At 34.6% G+C, this 16,198-nt stretch overlaps 1 protein-coding gene across 3 annotated transcripts in view; it reads right to left on the minus strand.

Moving 5' to 3' along the window:
* The window catches only part of LOC120427663 (actin nucleation-promoting factor WASL), a 51,273-nt gene extending 35,280 nt beyond the window's left edge, over positions 1 to 15,993 (minus strand). For 2 of the 3 annotated variants that reach the window (XM_039592538.2, XM_039592537.2), the window contains exons 1-2: positions 15,810 to 15,993; positions 10,860 to 11,229 (exon numbers count right to left, since the gene is read on the minus strand). In XM_039592538.2, coding sequence (XP_039448472.1) covers positions 10,860 to 10,976 — 117 coding nt within the window. In that variant the 5' untranslated portion in view covers positions 10,977 to 11,229; positions 15,810 to 15,993. Of the gene's footprint in view, positions 1 to 10,859; positions 11,230 to 15,641 lie in introns of all 3 variants that reach the window. The other variant, XM_039592536.2, reaches the window with a different exon arrangement.
* Between the last annotated feature and the right edge of the window lie 205 nt (positions 15,994 to 16,198).

Below are 16,198 nucleotides of genomic sequence, written 5' to 3' on the forward strand. Positions count from 1 at the left end.
AGAAATCTAGAGTTTTTTTTTTTGAATAGGCCCTTTAAACATATGAAAGACAATAGTTTATAGGTCCTTTTAAAAAAAAACTCTAGAAATATTCATACAATTGATTTTGGCGCCCCTAAATATTTTTTTATATTTTAAACCAAATTATCTAGTTATTTTTAATTCTGTTTCATAATTCGGCGCCCTTTCTGGGGGGAGGTGTCCACGTGCTTCCATCCCGTCAGTCCATATGTATAGCCTTAGTGTTGTGTTTGCTGTATTTGATATTCTGTGAACCACACCGTATGCTGTACTCGACAGATATGGACTGGTTCCCGGCCGGGCTGATGGGTCTCGCAGCTGGCTAGTTGAACGTACCTGTTAGAACATCAAATCATGATGTTTTATCCTTTTGTTTCCTTAGTAACAGTAGCATAGTTAGTTCAGCAAGGGAAGCAATAGTTTGATCCGTTCAGCTGTTCAAGCAATTGCTTTCGATTCAAACTTGTGCTGAACCTTCTTGGACTACCTAGACTACTGTTCAAAGGAAACAAACACGAGGGTACAAAGGGATAAGCTCCCCCCGGATGGGGCTAAATTGTGGAACGCTCCCAGTGAGTTTTACTGAGCTGCTTTGGACATTTTAGGTAATAGTAGTATGAAAATAGTTAAAGCTCGGTATTAATTCACTGGGAGGTCGTGTAAAAATGTCCGTGCTTGTGAAGTTCTGTTCCTGTGTCACTGTTGTGTTAGTTTGTAACATGTTCGACATGAAACTTCTAACCAGCAATGATTAGTTATGCGGAATTCTTCAAGTACGGGAGCACGACGAAAATTAGACGACCCGAAGAAATAGTGAAAGTGATAGTGAAAGCAAATAAATAAAGTGTCAATAAATAATCATAAAGTGAAAATATTATTATAAATATATTTAATATTATATAACACTTTATATCTGTGTAAAACTCACTATCAGAATCTAATGTTTTCTTGTGTTCTCTTTTGTTCTTTTCGTTTCAAACCGAATGAGCGAGCATCTGACTTGCTACACAGCTGCAGGACAAATTAACACCATCTGTGATCAATACCACACCGACTGTCAAGGATTGCTACCAAGCTTGGTGTCCACGACTATATGTCCAACCGAGAGACCTCCAAGGTCGCAGGGAAGTATTAATTAGTATCGCCTTTTTATTTTTGACCCTTTTGTTAATACAAATTCCTTTGCAGATACCACTTTAAAAGTATGGCTCGCACTCTGCTTTGATGTTTTGCTTATTCTATCCGCTTTCTACCCCCAATGTGTCCTGCACTGGGGGTGCCTGGGGTAACTTCGAGTTGACCTGGGCCGCCCGAGGAATTATGTCGTAGGTGGCTCGTGTACAGGTTCACTCACCCCTCCTCGCGGCAAGGTTTTCCGTAGGTCTACACTCGAACATGCAACATGGGACAGCATGAATCTTCAGCTGAAGCCGGACGAATGTATTCCGAAATTACAGAATTACAGAATAATTCGGCGCCCTTTCTGTTTTTTTTTATCTAATGAGGATGTTATAGTTGAGATGAAAATTTTGTACAATCATCGATTTCGGCGCCCCCCAAGGGCTGGCGCCCTTGGCGGTCGCCAACCGCGCCAACCCCTAGGTACGGCGCTGATAACACCCTTGCATGAATGCATCAGTAGAGCAAAATATATTCAACAAACAAGAGAAAGAGAGGGAGAGTGTATGATTTGCATAATCAAAATTTGCACACACACCGCATGAATTTTTATCCCCGCGAATGTGTCATTTTTTGCACACGAAAGAGATGGAAACAAAGTTTGATAATTGTGCCAAATCACGGCATTAATATGTTTATATGTGCGCAACCATCGAAACAACGTGTGTGCATGCCAAATAAGGCTGTTATCGCACTTTTTTGTTACAAGCAAAAAACTATTAATAACAAAAATAAATGCAACAAGTCGGTCTAAGTCAGTGTGTCACACGGGGAGCAAGAAAAAATGGGTTTTTGAGGGCACACGATTCTGTTAATATTATCGAATTGGGCTTGATCTCAAAACTTGTTTCAACAAAAAAATATCAGAGAGTGTGGAGCAAGGACAAACCAAACATGTTTCGGAGTGAGTCCTCAAAATTGGCATAAACCGATTAAGAATCGGCACAACAACACAAACACACCGGTCTCGGACTGGACCGAATGAGTTATTGGCTGGCGATTATGGGCTTTTTGTCGACTCTGGTGACACAGATGTGGAGTTATGTGTTATGTATTCCAAACATGCACATAATTTTGTTTTGCCTTCTTACAAAATTTATCAAAACAAGCCAAGTTCAATTTGATAAAAATTTAAACTTTGAGATTTTTTTTGATTTATTTGTTTTGCTTTGATCTTCGAACATCGCTTTGATTTTGAACTGGTCATTGTCTTTTTCAATTCAGAGTGATCGTGCTATTTTTTTTAAATCAGGACTAACATTTCAAAAGTGCCAAAAATTCAATATTACGCTATTTTGAAATATTAGTCTTGATTTAAATAAAAATGAAAATCAAAAATTTTGTTGCACGTTCTGGAAATTTCTGAAAAGTTGGCATTTGATGTTCCCTAAAACATAGATATCTAGAGTTTTTTTTTGAATACGTCCCAAAAACATATGGAAGACAATAGTTTATAGGTCCTGTTCAAAAAAACTCAGGACATAAAAAATAGTGTTTTTTTTTTTGCAAATCAAGTTTCACTGACAAAAAAAATAAAAAAAAATTTACCGTGCATCATTTTTACCAGGCCATATCCATACCTACAACTTTGCCGAAGACACCACATCGATCAAAACAAATCCTTCAAAAGATACCGATTTTTGAATTTTCATTAATCATTTTTGTATGGACAGCTGCCAAATTTTTATGGAAAATTATATGGACAAACTAATGATGCAAAATGGCTTCTTTGGGCAAACCAAAGGCACCAAAAAAGTTTCATCCGAAAAAAAAATGAATGACCGAAATCTCAGAGAATTGCTTATATTCAACATTTTTGATTGATTGTGAAAGACTTTTTGGCAAATTGTGAAAGACTTTTTGGCAAATATTATCATTTTTTCTAGATATTTACAATTTTCTCATAGATAAATAACAAAATAATAAAGGGAAATCATACGCCAAAATTTTGTAAATAATTTGTCTTATCCAGATCAAGTTATTAAAAAAAACAAATTTTTCCTAAAAGTAATAGGTTTGCGCTACTTATTCATAGGTGACGACATGTGTCTTTTAGCCTTTTAGCTTTACTGCAAAACCACTATGGGAGCGTTCTTTTATTACGTAACGCAAAAAAAATGATTCTTGGACCCCCTCCCTCCTTCTTATAACAAAATTTACATAAAAAATTTAAAAACCATGTATGGAGTGTAACGTCTTCGACCCACCCCTCTCCACCAACTGCGTTACGTAATAAAAGAACACTCCCTATATTTTTTTTTCTTTTTTCAATGTTTTCGAAAGATCATCTTTTTTTAGTCGCTTCGCGGTCGATTTCTCTCTCCATCGCGAAAATCTCCACGGAATCCCTATATAAGTTTCGTTTGGAGTTGGACGGTTTTTGGGCCGGTATAAGGTTTAGGATAAGCCTTAGAGCGTGGCAAACAATGGTATTAATGTGATTAAAAATTATAATTTTAATCTAAAGACAAAAAATCATGATTTTTGTATTGTCAAAACAAAACAAACAATTGACAAAATATTGACCATCTTGTTCAAATATGGACATTTAAATCGTCTAATTCATAAACAAAAATGAAAATAATAAATAATGAATATTTAGGGCATTTTTTATGTTGGGCCGTTACAAATATTTTTCAAAGATTATGTCAAGAGATTGTCTAGAGATAAAAAAAAACTAATAAAAACTTCAAAATTTGAATGGAAACAGATGTGCAACCAACTGAAAAAATATATTTTCCTGCAAGTTTGAACCAATTTAAACATATTTTGAAAGTTTGTGAAACATTAATAAACAGAACCGCAAAAAAGTTTCACAGCATTTATAACTTATGGCTTACAAATAAAAATGTTAATTTCTTTTTGATTTAAAAAAAGTTTTTTTTTAGAGAATTGCTCAATTTATACATCTTCCTATTATATTGTTATTATTATATTTTGCCTATTCAGTCTAGTTTTTCATAAATTTTCAGCATTTTGTCTTATATTTGTTTTTTCGTGTATGCTAGAAATTGAAAGCATAAGTCTTCAACTGCCATACATTGCGTTTAAATAAAATAAATATATAAATAAATATGCAAAAAATCAACTCAAGCCTTCAGTGTAATTTTTCCCAAGTATTAACAAAAGACCATAACTAATTTTTAAATCTCAACCATAAATCGTTACGATTCGTTAGTATGTGCAGTTGGCAAAACGGGAAACACAAACTAGTTCACAGCTAAGGAGAAAGAAGGGTGGTCAAAACAAAAAGGTGCACATTCCAACTGTACTAAACCCCGCGACTCTATCGTGCAAGACACTTCCTCAAGACAGATAGAGAGAGAAAAACAAACCCGCTGATTCCGGCATTTGACGAAAGGCCACCTGCTGCTTTTTTAGCTGGTGTGACAGTAAGGCAAGGAGTACCTTCCAAAAGCATGTGCAAAAGCTCAAGGTACTTTTCACTTTCATTTGGCGGCCACCAGACGACCACATTTTCTTCCTAGCCGCAGATGATGAATAATGTATTTATTTATGTGTGTGTGTGCGAGGGAAAAGGCATGAAAAAACATGACCAATTTCATCGCACCCCAGAGCATAACTTGGCCGAGGTTCCGCGATCGATCTACTGGCCAACGCGCGCCATCATTAACCGGTTATTGAATCTGGTTTTGCTTCCTCCCAAGCTCTATTGGGCCATAAGGATGGTTAGTTTCATAGTCACACTCACTTTTCACTATAGCGAGGTGGAGATCGTTTAAATTTGGCATGCTTTTACCCCGCACGTCGAACGTCCAAAAATGCCTGCTTGATTTTCCACCTCATCGCAAAATTTCCATTTCTTTCTCTATCACTCCGCTGGCATCAGCCCATTAAGTAAACAAAATTGGTCAAATTATGGGTGGCTGGTTGCATCAGGGCAGCGGCCTCCACCGGCGTGAACCTTACGCAAAATTAAGGCGAAATCGAGCTGCGAACGGTTTCGATTGCAAACAGTCTTAAGCCCCACATCTCATCTGATGCAGAAGAAGAGGCTAATTAAATGCAACTGCAGCTGCTGCGGCTTTGAAACAACTTGTGCTAAGCAATGCAGTAAGATTGCTCTTTGTGTGCAATAAAATAATCGCACATTTGCAGTGGATTACATTAAAATTAATCGGTTTAATTTCAATCGTCCAATTTATTAATTCTTGAAAACACACAACATTTGGGAAAAAAACATATTTGAATAATTGTCAAGTCTATCACCATTTGGGCATTAATTTTGGGGGGAATCGGCAGCCTTTGCCGTATTTTTGCGATATTTGACGCTTCTCGCTTTTTGATTTAAAAAAATCCATTTCAACGAAATTTAAAAAAAAACCATGAGCATCACGCTATAGTACACATTTTAGGGAATCACTGTAAATAAAATCAAGTTTCTAAGTCGAAATATGAACAACTAGTTTATTTTTTCAGTTAAACTCACGCTGCAGTTCTCAACTGATTTATTCCATCATGCCCTCTTAGCTAGATTGCATTCCCATGAAATCATGATTTTTTTTGTCAAAAATATTGAAAATTTAGTCTTGAAAAAATATTTTTCAAAGCAACATGTAATTGGCTATTTAAGAGTTTTTTTTTCCTAGAGCCTTCCTTTTAAGTTCTAGGCATTTGAGGGTTACTCCACTTAAAGGAAGTATATTTTTGTTTTTTTTAAATGGTTTCTAGGTTCTGGATAATTTTTTTTCATGTAGCTCAGAAAATTTTCTCTTCAATTTTAGACTTTTTAAATCGTACAAATTCTCGTATGTTTGGCACGAAAAGGACCTGGTCTTATCGCCGATTTTCTCAATTTAACCAACTTGTTGTTCAAAACTCTTCGGAGAAACCTGCTTCCTCATTTCCGATTTTTTACCAGTTTACTACTTGATTTCAGACGATAACGCGTTTTTTCATCGAACTCTGCCGGCAAAAACGCGTCGTTTGACATGTCGCATGCCAGGTTACGTCGAAAGCCGAAACGTGGCCACCTGGTCCGATCCGTTCCGGGCTGTTCACCGGTGTAACGTTCCGAACGCTGTAACTTTGCGTGGTTACCGAATTGTTCGTTGCTTTCTTCGGCAATGTTGCTCAGTTTTGCGAGTTCATGAGGGAAATTTTCGCAGCGATACGAAAAAAAATATTTTCCGAGATGGACATACTATATTAAAAAAAACAAAACCTGAATCATTTTTAATACCTGGAATTTACTCTTGTACATGGTACATTTAATCGAAAAAGAATGTTTAAGTTCTCTTAAATTGTATATTTAATTTTGCTTTTAATTTATTTTTATTTTGTTTAGTTTTTAGAAAAAAATAATTCTGTTATAATTCTGTACGAGGTAAAATTCAACAAAAAAAAGTTGAATATATAAACGATTTATACAAAGTAAAAAATAATGTAAATTTGGAAGCTGTAATTTTGGAAGGTTGAATATTAGGCCTCTTTTATGATGTAATTTTACCTCATTTTTGACTGAAAAAGTGACATTACACTAGAAAAGAGGTAAAATTACACATTTCCAGAGGTAAAATTACACCTTTTTTCTGACATAATAAATGTGCCCCTATCCAGATCTAATATTACCATGATTTTTTTTCTGTGTAGCGTTGAATTATACTTGATTCTCTTTCACAAAAAGCAAAAAAAAACTAAATTTCAAGCCAGATTTGCAGAAAAAAAGTGTGGGGACTAAATATCAAATTTCAAGCAAGATTTTCGAAATTTTTAAACAAAAGTTATCGCAAATCAATACAGTAATGCTACAATCAAAAATTTACAAAGTACCAATTAATTTACAAAAATATGTTTTTTTTTTTGCAACAGTTCTACCTCTTTTACCGATTTGTGATCGAAAAATTCTAAACTTGTTTAAATATATAAAACTCTTTTTTTATTAAAAATGCATAAATAATCGTTATACAATCATTTGTGAGCACATAGAAAAACTATGGTAATACTACATCTGGAAAGAGGTACATCTTTTATGTCAGAAAAAAACGTATAATTTTACCTCTGAAAATGTGTAATTATACCACTATTCTGGTGTCGCCTTTTCAGTCTAAATTGAGGTAAAATTACACAATAAAAGAGGTTATGTTCATCCTTCCAAAATTACATTTTCCAAATTTACACAATTTTTTACTGTGTAGTTTACAATCGATTTTACAATTTTTTTCTATGAAAATTTCAACTGTAGTCAACAATTTGTTTTTTACCCCCGGAATATTTAGAGAACATTTTGAAGGGGGGAGGACAAAAACTTTAAATTAAATTTGCAATGCTTTAGTGTCTTCAGAAAAGTTGCTGCAAATGGAAAGGGGTAACATTTGGTTTGGTTGAAAATTAAGTTTGATCACTATTAGGGTGATTTTGAAAATTAAAAAAAAATATGTAAAATTATAATTTTACATCCTAAGACCCAAAACATGACCAAAATTATGCAACAAGTTACAAAAAGAAGATTTTTTCAGCACGAGCCGTACATTTATTTGAATCCGTCGTGGGCTGCAAAAATAATCCAGCAAACTTTTTTTTTTTGCCGCAAACAAGACAAATGCATGCAAGCTGACGTTTCTGCAAACAAATGTTTGCGAACAAACATCGCAGACAAACTGTCAAAATGTGCGAGTTTGTTTGTTTGTTTGTTTGCCGTAGTCTAATACCTCCTTAAGGAATCGAATCAGAAGCTATCCCTGACGTCAATTTTTAGTGTTGTCACCCTATTGCGTATCCGATTTTTTTACACTCAAACCCCGATGGTTTGACACCAACTGTTGTCAAACGAACGGGGTCACTTTTTAGTTTGACACCCCTTTTACACTGAGTTCACACATACTACCAAACGTTTGTTTTGATAGTACGCGTGAGCGCCGTGTAATAAGTGACAGTTCGTCACTTTTTAGTTTGACTTTGACCAACCAACGGGGTACAAACTAAAAAAGTGTCAAACGAAAAAGTGACCAACCACCGGGGGTTGAGTGTAGTCCTTTTTTGAACTCAAAATCCCGCATATGGAATAATATTGAAAAATATCAAGTACTATTAATTCTCGGGTGAGTTTTCAAAAAGCCGTAAGAGCCATTGGTAAACAAAGCCCTTTTTGCATCGGTATTCGACCTAGGGTACGTTATCCATTAGTGGACCGCTTTCCTATAGTGGACCCTCTGAAGGGTTTTTGATGAAAAATTCAATAAAATCACAATTTCAAGCGTGTTGTTGTCTACAAATCTTTTATTTGGCATGTTCAGCATCATTTAAAACACTGTTGACTGACATTGAATTGTCCTTTTCGCCAAAATAAGTGTTTTGAGTTCGACATCTGAAATCAGCCATGGCCACTAGCATTTTCACAACAAAACTGCATTTATATTTTATGACTGAATTAACCATCCAATCATTTTTTGACTGATTGTTTAACTTCAGCAAGTCGAAATAATGTAAGTTTAAGGATCTTTACTAAAATAAAGCGAAGAACTGCCATTTTCGAGCAAAAATTAGGGGGGTCCAATATAGGACAACGAAATCCAAACTTTTCCAAAAGTGGACCCCTGTTAATTTAACCTTCAAAAATGAAGAAAACTGTGTATTCAAGCAAAAGTTTCTCTAAAACATACAATAAATTCTTGTTGTTTTCAACCTAAACGCATATTTTTTTCAATTATGAGTATAAATATAGCTGTTTTCATGTTAAAAGTACCAAAAATGCTGAAGCCGTAAAAATTTATAATTAATCAAAACTATAGTTGATTGTACTTAACTGAAGCATCATAAATGCAGTTTGAAATGATATTTTATAATAATAAATCAATAACAACACATTTTTTTTTAAATAAACATGCGTGATTTTATCAGCAACTGTAAACAAATCTATTATTTAGTTTCGGTCAACCATTTATGTAATTAATATGGAAAAATTTGCATCAAGATTACTTTTTTTAAATTATTTTTATGTTTATAGTGGTTTTTGAAACGTTTTCTCTGATCTTTTTCGGAAATAAATGTTTTTAAATGTCTGTTAGGTTTTTTGTTGTTTAAAGCCAAATTTGTTAACAAAACATATTTGTTTATAATGAAAAGTGAGCAAAATCCATCTTTTATTCATTATATCTATCATTAGACCTACACCATGCATCAAAACATCAAATATCGGTTAAATTTGGTATAAAAATAACAGTTTGCCTAAAGTGGACCCGGGTCCACAATCGGATTATGGACCCGGGTCCACTATAGGAAAAGGGGGTCCATAACAAGGCAAAAAAACTTTTTTTTCAAATGGCTATTTTTCTGCTCAAAAACAAATAACTGATGAAACAAATAGTCAAAATTGTTCAAAAGACTTCAGATTTCAATGTTTTGTACAAAGGGTTATGAAAAAGTGCTTAAAATATTGAAAATTTGTGAAAAATGTGCTTCGGCTCTACTAGGGGGTCCACTAATGGTTAAAATACCCTAATTACAATAAACTGATTTCAAAAATGCATGAGATTGTCCATACACATGTTCTTCAAGTGCCCTAACCTAAAAACAAATGAAGTATTGTTTCAATTTGAAGAAAAACGAAAATAAGTGTCGGAGGTCACGGTGGCTCTTACGGCTTTTTGAAAACTCACCCGAGAATTGGGTTTTACACTAAAAATTGAATATTGATTGGTGTGGTTGAAAATTAGAGTGGTTCACGATTAGGGTGTTTGAGTCTAAAAAATTGTAACTTTTCTGAAAATCTAAAAAAAACGATTACCTACGTGTAAAACAATTTTTTGACAGCTCGAAACCCCGCCTTACAATATCTAATCTATTTCCCTTGACATACGACAGCACGATTACGTCGAAAAGGCGTCGCACAACAAGGTATGTAGATTAGATAAGGTAAGACGGGAATTCCCAGCTGTCAAAATAGTTGGCACGAAACCCGGATTTTATATGAAGATTTTCAGAAAAGTGAAAAATTGACCATTTCCCGGGCAAATTTCGTCAGATTTTTTTTTTCTGTGGGGTTGTTAAGCATGCCAAACTTAACCGGAAAACGCGTTTAGTTGAATTTATTTTTTGGGAAAAAAATGTTTGTTCTAAAAGCGTATTCCAGTTTAGTTTGGCATGCTTAATAACTCCACAGAAAAAAAAATCCGGTGAAACTTGCCCGGAAAATGGTCAAATTTTCTCTTTCTGAAAATCTCCATATAAAATCCGGGTTTCGTGTTAACTAACTATTTTAACAGCTTTAAAACCCGCCTTAACTTACTAATCTACATACCTTGATCGCACAAAACTCTTTTGCATTTTTTTTTAAGATCGTTTTAGTGTCAAAAATAACATAGAATCTTCAAAATAAAACTATGACTTCTACAAGAAACTGCTTTGAAATCGCTCAGCCCAACTTCTTCGAGTGAATCATTTAACCACTTTACGCGGTCAGCTGTCGCGTCAATCCGAAGGAGAACCACTTTCCCAGCAGTGCTGCCTCCTCTGATAACGCCAAGGTCTGACTCACTTTCAAGTGAACGCGATTGTCGCCAATTTGCAGTTACCCTCGTACGAGCACGTGTACTCTACCCACTTTCCCCCCCAAGACTAGACAACTTTAAGAAATGCTCCAGTTCCTAACTTCAAGACGTTGCGTTGTTGAAACATAATTTATTGTGGACACCACTCACCTGACAGCGCCTCCCGAGCAGTCCAAAGAGTTGCTCATTTTCCTCGTTCGTCAGCAGCATGCTCGGCCGGTTGGCCTTGCTGGCCCGGTCCGCATCCGTCGTGGCCGGTTGCTTCATCTCTCTCTCTCTCTGCTTTAAGGGTGGATGTTGGCTTTTCGACACTGTTTTTTCTCTCTTTTTCTTCTGGATGAAGTCTTGAAGTCTCTAATTATTCTCACCGTGCATGTTTGATGAACAGTAACACACAAATATTTTGCCACTCGACTTCTTTTTTTTTTTTGCACGTCTGACGTCCAACACGTAATTTTACACACTTTTTGAGCTCTGGAACGCACACACACACTTTTCAAGCAGTCAGAAGAGATCTCTCCTAAAGAAAAAAAACAGCAAAAAATGATGATGATCCAGAGAAGAATGAGTTTCAAAGTAAAGCTAAAACAATGATTCGAGTGAGTGAATTTAGAGTTGGAGAGGAGCAACAACAAAAAAAACTAAAGAAAGACCCGTTGCTTTGAATGGGTGAGGGTGAGAACTTGGTTGGTGGTGCAAATTGAAATGCTGCTGCTGAGAAACGTGTGACCGAATCAAAGTGTTGTTGTTTAATGCAGGGCCACTTGGAAACGTTTTAAGAAAGAGGCGATAAGGCGAATATTTATAAGACTGATAAAAGTTTAAGTAGTTAAGATGAGTCGCTCAAAGTGGTGGTGCACCTGTGGTTTTATTCAATTCTGAGTGTTTTCTTCGTAACTGTGGTAAGGTAACTAATTTTTTAATGGTCTTAATTTAACAATCGGGTCCTAAAGCCCTATGTTTATTTTTATGTGCAACGGTAAAAACGCGATTAAAAACCATTTCTGGTCATTTTTTTTCATTTTAATGCATAAAAAAATTTACAAGACAACATTTTTTGATGGATGGTCACTCAAACTGTTGTCAAACGAACGGGGTCACGTTTTAGTTTGACACCCCTTTTACACGGAGTTCACGCACACTATCAAACGTTTGTTTTGATAGTGTGCGTGAGCGCCGTGTAAAAAGTGACAGTTCGTCACTTTTTAGTTTAACTTTGACCAACCAACTCATAAAAATAAGCTTTATCGTTGTGACCAGTAACATCACAAATTTAAGCTTAGTTTCAGGACCCAATTCAGATAGATTAACGGTAACAGAAATATTCGTAAAAGTGGCCAGGCCTACCAAGCAAAGCTAACCGCAGGGATGATTCGTTGGAACTATGTTATAAGCACAGAAAATTGAATTTGTTGGGCCAGATTTAAATCATTTTATAAAATTTTAAAAACGAAACTCTGGCTGATAAAAATGTTTTGATTTATCAAAAATCTAATAACACGAATTCATAAAGTACATTGCACATAAGACAAAAATAAAAAAAAACTTTTGAAAATATTGAAACAGCCTTATTCCAATTTAATCAAAATTTTTAATTATATTGAAATTCTTTGTGTCAATTGCAATGGAATTCGCCGTCTTTTAAAAAAAAAATAAAAATTGAAATGACATTTCAATTAAAAGTTATTGCAGGGTGGCCACTCCAATTCCATCATAAAATTCTCGACGTTTCTAGAAACTCAAACAAGAGTCATTTCTTATCTAAAAAAAATGATTTCAAACAAATAACTTGACAATTCTAAAAAATCTAAAAAAATGATTTCAAACAAATAACTTGACAATTTTCGTAAAAACAAAAACTTCACTCCAAATTGCAATATTTTATAGTAAATCAAAGCACGTTTCAAGCAAGTTTAGAAAAATATCTAGGAATTCTTTTAAACAATGTTTTTACCATGTTTCAATTTAATTTTGTATCTTTTGGTGATGGATTTTGAAAACAAAATTTCTTGAACTTTTTTTGCAATTTAATTATTTTTTTCATGTTTTCAAACGTAGAAAAAATTCTTTATTCCAACTCCAACTGGACGGCTGTCATGGTGGTAAAGATCTAGATCAGGTGGAGTTAGTTTTATTCCCAATTATCAATTCCTAGGCAAATTGAGCTTGGAAAATCTTCACTTTACATGGCGAAATCCAGTCTGCAATCCGCTAAGCTTTATCAATGATATCCAACGTACAAGTTCAAGGAAAAATATATTAAAAAATGGCAAAAACAAAATCATTGTCCAACTCAAATTGTAATCTTTGTCGAGTATCCAATCAATGTGACAAAGAAAACGTATTATAACTTTACGCTGGCCATAATCGTTAAAATTAGGCTCTATTTTCATAATACTTTTTCATTACTTTTGTTTTGGTTTTAAGTTAACTGTTAATTCTTGTTTGATAAACAAAAATAACAAAAAAAAATACATGAAAAAATGTTATGAAAATTTGTGTCAAATGCATCAAACATTTAAAAAGATTTTTAATGTCTCAAATCTCGAGTTTTTTTTAAAAGGTCTTGTATGCTGTTGTGTTTTATAAGTTTGTAGAACACTTTAAAAATAAAACTCTAGAAATAGTCATTCTCAAATAGGTTGAAACAGTGAAAGGAACCATCAATTTAAAATAACTCACTAAACAAAAATTGAGTGAATTTAATTTGAAAATTTTGCAAAATATTGCAAAATGATTCAAGAGTTTATTTTTAAAGAAGTATGCTTGGGATTCCCGACTATTCCCGACTTATCTGGCAAAAAAACACAAATTCCCGACTTTTTCCCGATTTTTTACGGAATCTGGTGACTTTTCGACTTTTCCCCGATTTCCCGACTTGAGTGGCCACCCTGTATTAGAAAATGCATTATAGTAGTCTACAATTAGCTTGAAAACATTTTTTTTTGCGGAAAAAACTTCGCTGAAATTTTGACGTATTGCGTGGGGGGAGACAACAAGTTTCAAAAATATTTGCAACAGCTTTCAACAAATCCATTTGGATTCCTATAAAATTTTGAAGTTTATTAAAAGAAAAAACTGTTTTTTCGCTATCTTATCTTTGAAGACATTTTCTTATTTAAAAATATTTGCAATTTTTTTTTTTCATCTGATGGCTTATAATTTCATTTTTTTAATATTTAAAAAAAGTAAATCTTTGTAGTTGTAAACGGGCGCAAAGCTCGAATAGCTTGATACTATGAGTGCATACACTGTCATGCAACTGCCAAACCATGTAAATGAGCGGTGGTGAATTTAAAACTGCAGTGGTGAGTTTCAAATAATTCAAATTGACAGTTAATTTGCCTATCGATAGAATTTGTAAAAAGATTTAAGTTTGTTTGTCTGCGCGGGTAGGTTTTTTTTTAAATTTAGTTAAGTCAAACATAAAATTCAAAAAAACATATTGTTTATAGCTTTGAATGTTGTTTTTTGCAACAAAATGCAGATAAAACAAAATACTTATCTTGTTTTAATGACGAGATAAGTAATTTTTACTTAACAGTAGTATTTTTTTTTAGTTGCCCCAAACCCGCTTTTATTTGCATGGAACTTTGTCCTGAGGGGTAACTTTAGTCCCTGATCACGAATCCGAGCTCCATTTTTCGATATCTCATTTTTGAACGATTGAAAAAAGAAGTTTTTTTGAATATTTTCCAGCCTGAAATGATGATGATTTGGAAATTTGGTCTCAAAGGGACTTTATGTAAAATTGGACGCCCGAATTGATGGCGTACTCAAAATTCCGAAAAATACGTATTTTTCAATCGAAAAAAATAAAATAAAAAATTGCTTCCGTAAAAAATTGGGAACATATCATTTTAAAGGAAATTAATTTACTTTTAGAATCTGCAATAACTCAGAAGGGTCATTTTCCATCTAGAGCCAAATTTTTCATCTTAAAATTTCGTTATTTTCTAACTTTGCAGGGTTATTTTTTAGAGTGTAATAATGTTCTACAAAGTTTTAAAGCAGACAAAAATTACAAAAAATTGGCAGGTAAACATAGGGAGTTTACTTGTAACCACCACGAGTCAGAGTCAGAGCAAATATTTTTTTTCATGGGGTTTAATTTTTTAACCAGACCGCACACTGGACTCACAATATAGAGGATGCTGGTTCGAATCTCGCAGCGGGCGTTCCAAAATTCTAAGTGTACATTTTTGAAGGGGAAGGGGGAGAGGGGTGGATCTGAACATGAAAAAATAAAATGCAACGGCCTAACTTTGTTAAACTGTGAGATTATATTATTTTTAAAAAATAAACAAATATAGCACTTTATCCAGCGAAAAACGAATTTTTTGCTTGTTTTTTTTTTCTTGCAGGAAATTCAGAAAATAGCGATTTTTCAATATTATTTAATTATTACTTCCTTGACTTTTAGCAAAGTGAATACACTAATAGGCTATTGTTACAAATAAACAAACAAATTACAAATTACAAAATTTTGACTGCTTCAAAAAAATATTTCGTCAAAAGTATATTAGAAAAAATCATGTTCAGAACAAACTATAACTTTGACAAATAGCTTATTTTGAGGCTTTTTATCCAAACTTACCTCACAACACAACTTGATAGACAAACTAAAGAATCAAAAAGCACGAAACTTTCAATGCAATATATTTATTATTTTTTTTTAATTTTAAAAGAAACAAAACGGTACACACAAAAAACACACATTCTCGAATCCGCAAAGAAGCAATAAAACTCAAAGTCTGACACACACTCCCTGCAGCAGCTATTTCTGTCCAAAGCCCCCCAACACACACCCAGCTAGGAGGCGTTCCGATTTGTCATCCGGAAGTCCGGAAGTTCCGCTACTCCACGGGAAGGAAATAACTCACAAACACTCAAGAAAGCAATAATCGCAAAAGCCATCAAGGGCAACACCACCTCCAGACAGATGACGACGACGACGGCGGAGGTGTTTTTTTTTTTCTTTCTAAGAAGGCATGATGTCACCAAGTCTTCGTCCCGCAAACCTCCGGAACCGAGGGTTCCCACCCGAAATTCCCCTCCTTCCGAATCCGACGACGAAACACTCTTTTCTTTTTGGCTTACACTTTTTCAAGAACTGTACGATGGGGTCGCGGAACCACAATACGAGTATCGGAACTTAAGGGCGATGTCCACGGCGGGGGCCACACGGCGGAATTCCGGACGACGACGGCGGGCCGTTTTTGTTGTGACCTGGTCGCGAGATAACTTTCGAATGCAGCACCGAGCTGCGGGGAAGATGGATTTTTCTGTTGATTTTGACAAGCGAGCGAGTCGCGACTGACAGTTCGGGAAAAATGTTTCTGTGTGGGTGAGGTTTTCGGTACGCAGAGCAGGGAGGCCAGGTGGCGGAAAAGTCTGCAAGACAAATGTATTTAGAATTTAAAATATTTTTTTCATCTGATTAGATTTTTAAACCTGTAGGTATGAAGCAAAAAACAATAATTTTCTCT

Source organism: Culex pipiens, chromosome 1, assembly GCF_016801865.2.
Source record: "Culex pipiens pallens isolate TS chromosome 1, TS_CPP_V2, whole genome shotgun sequence".
Lineage (NCBI taxonomy): Eukaryota > Metazoa > Arthropoda > Insecta > Diptera > Culicidae > Culex > Culex pipiens.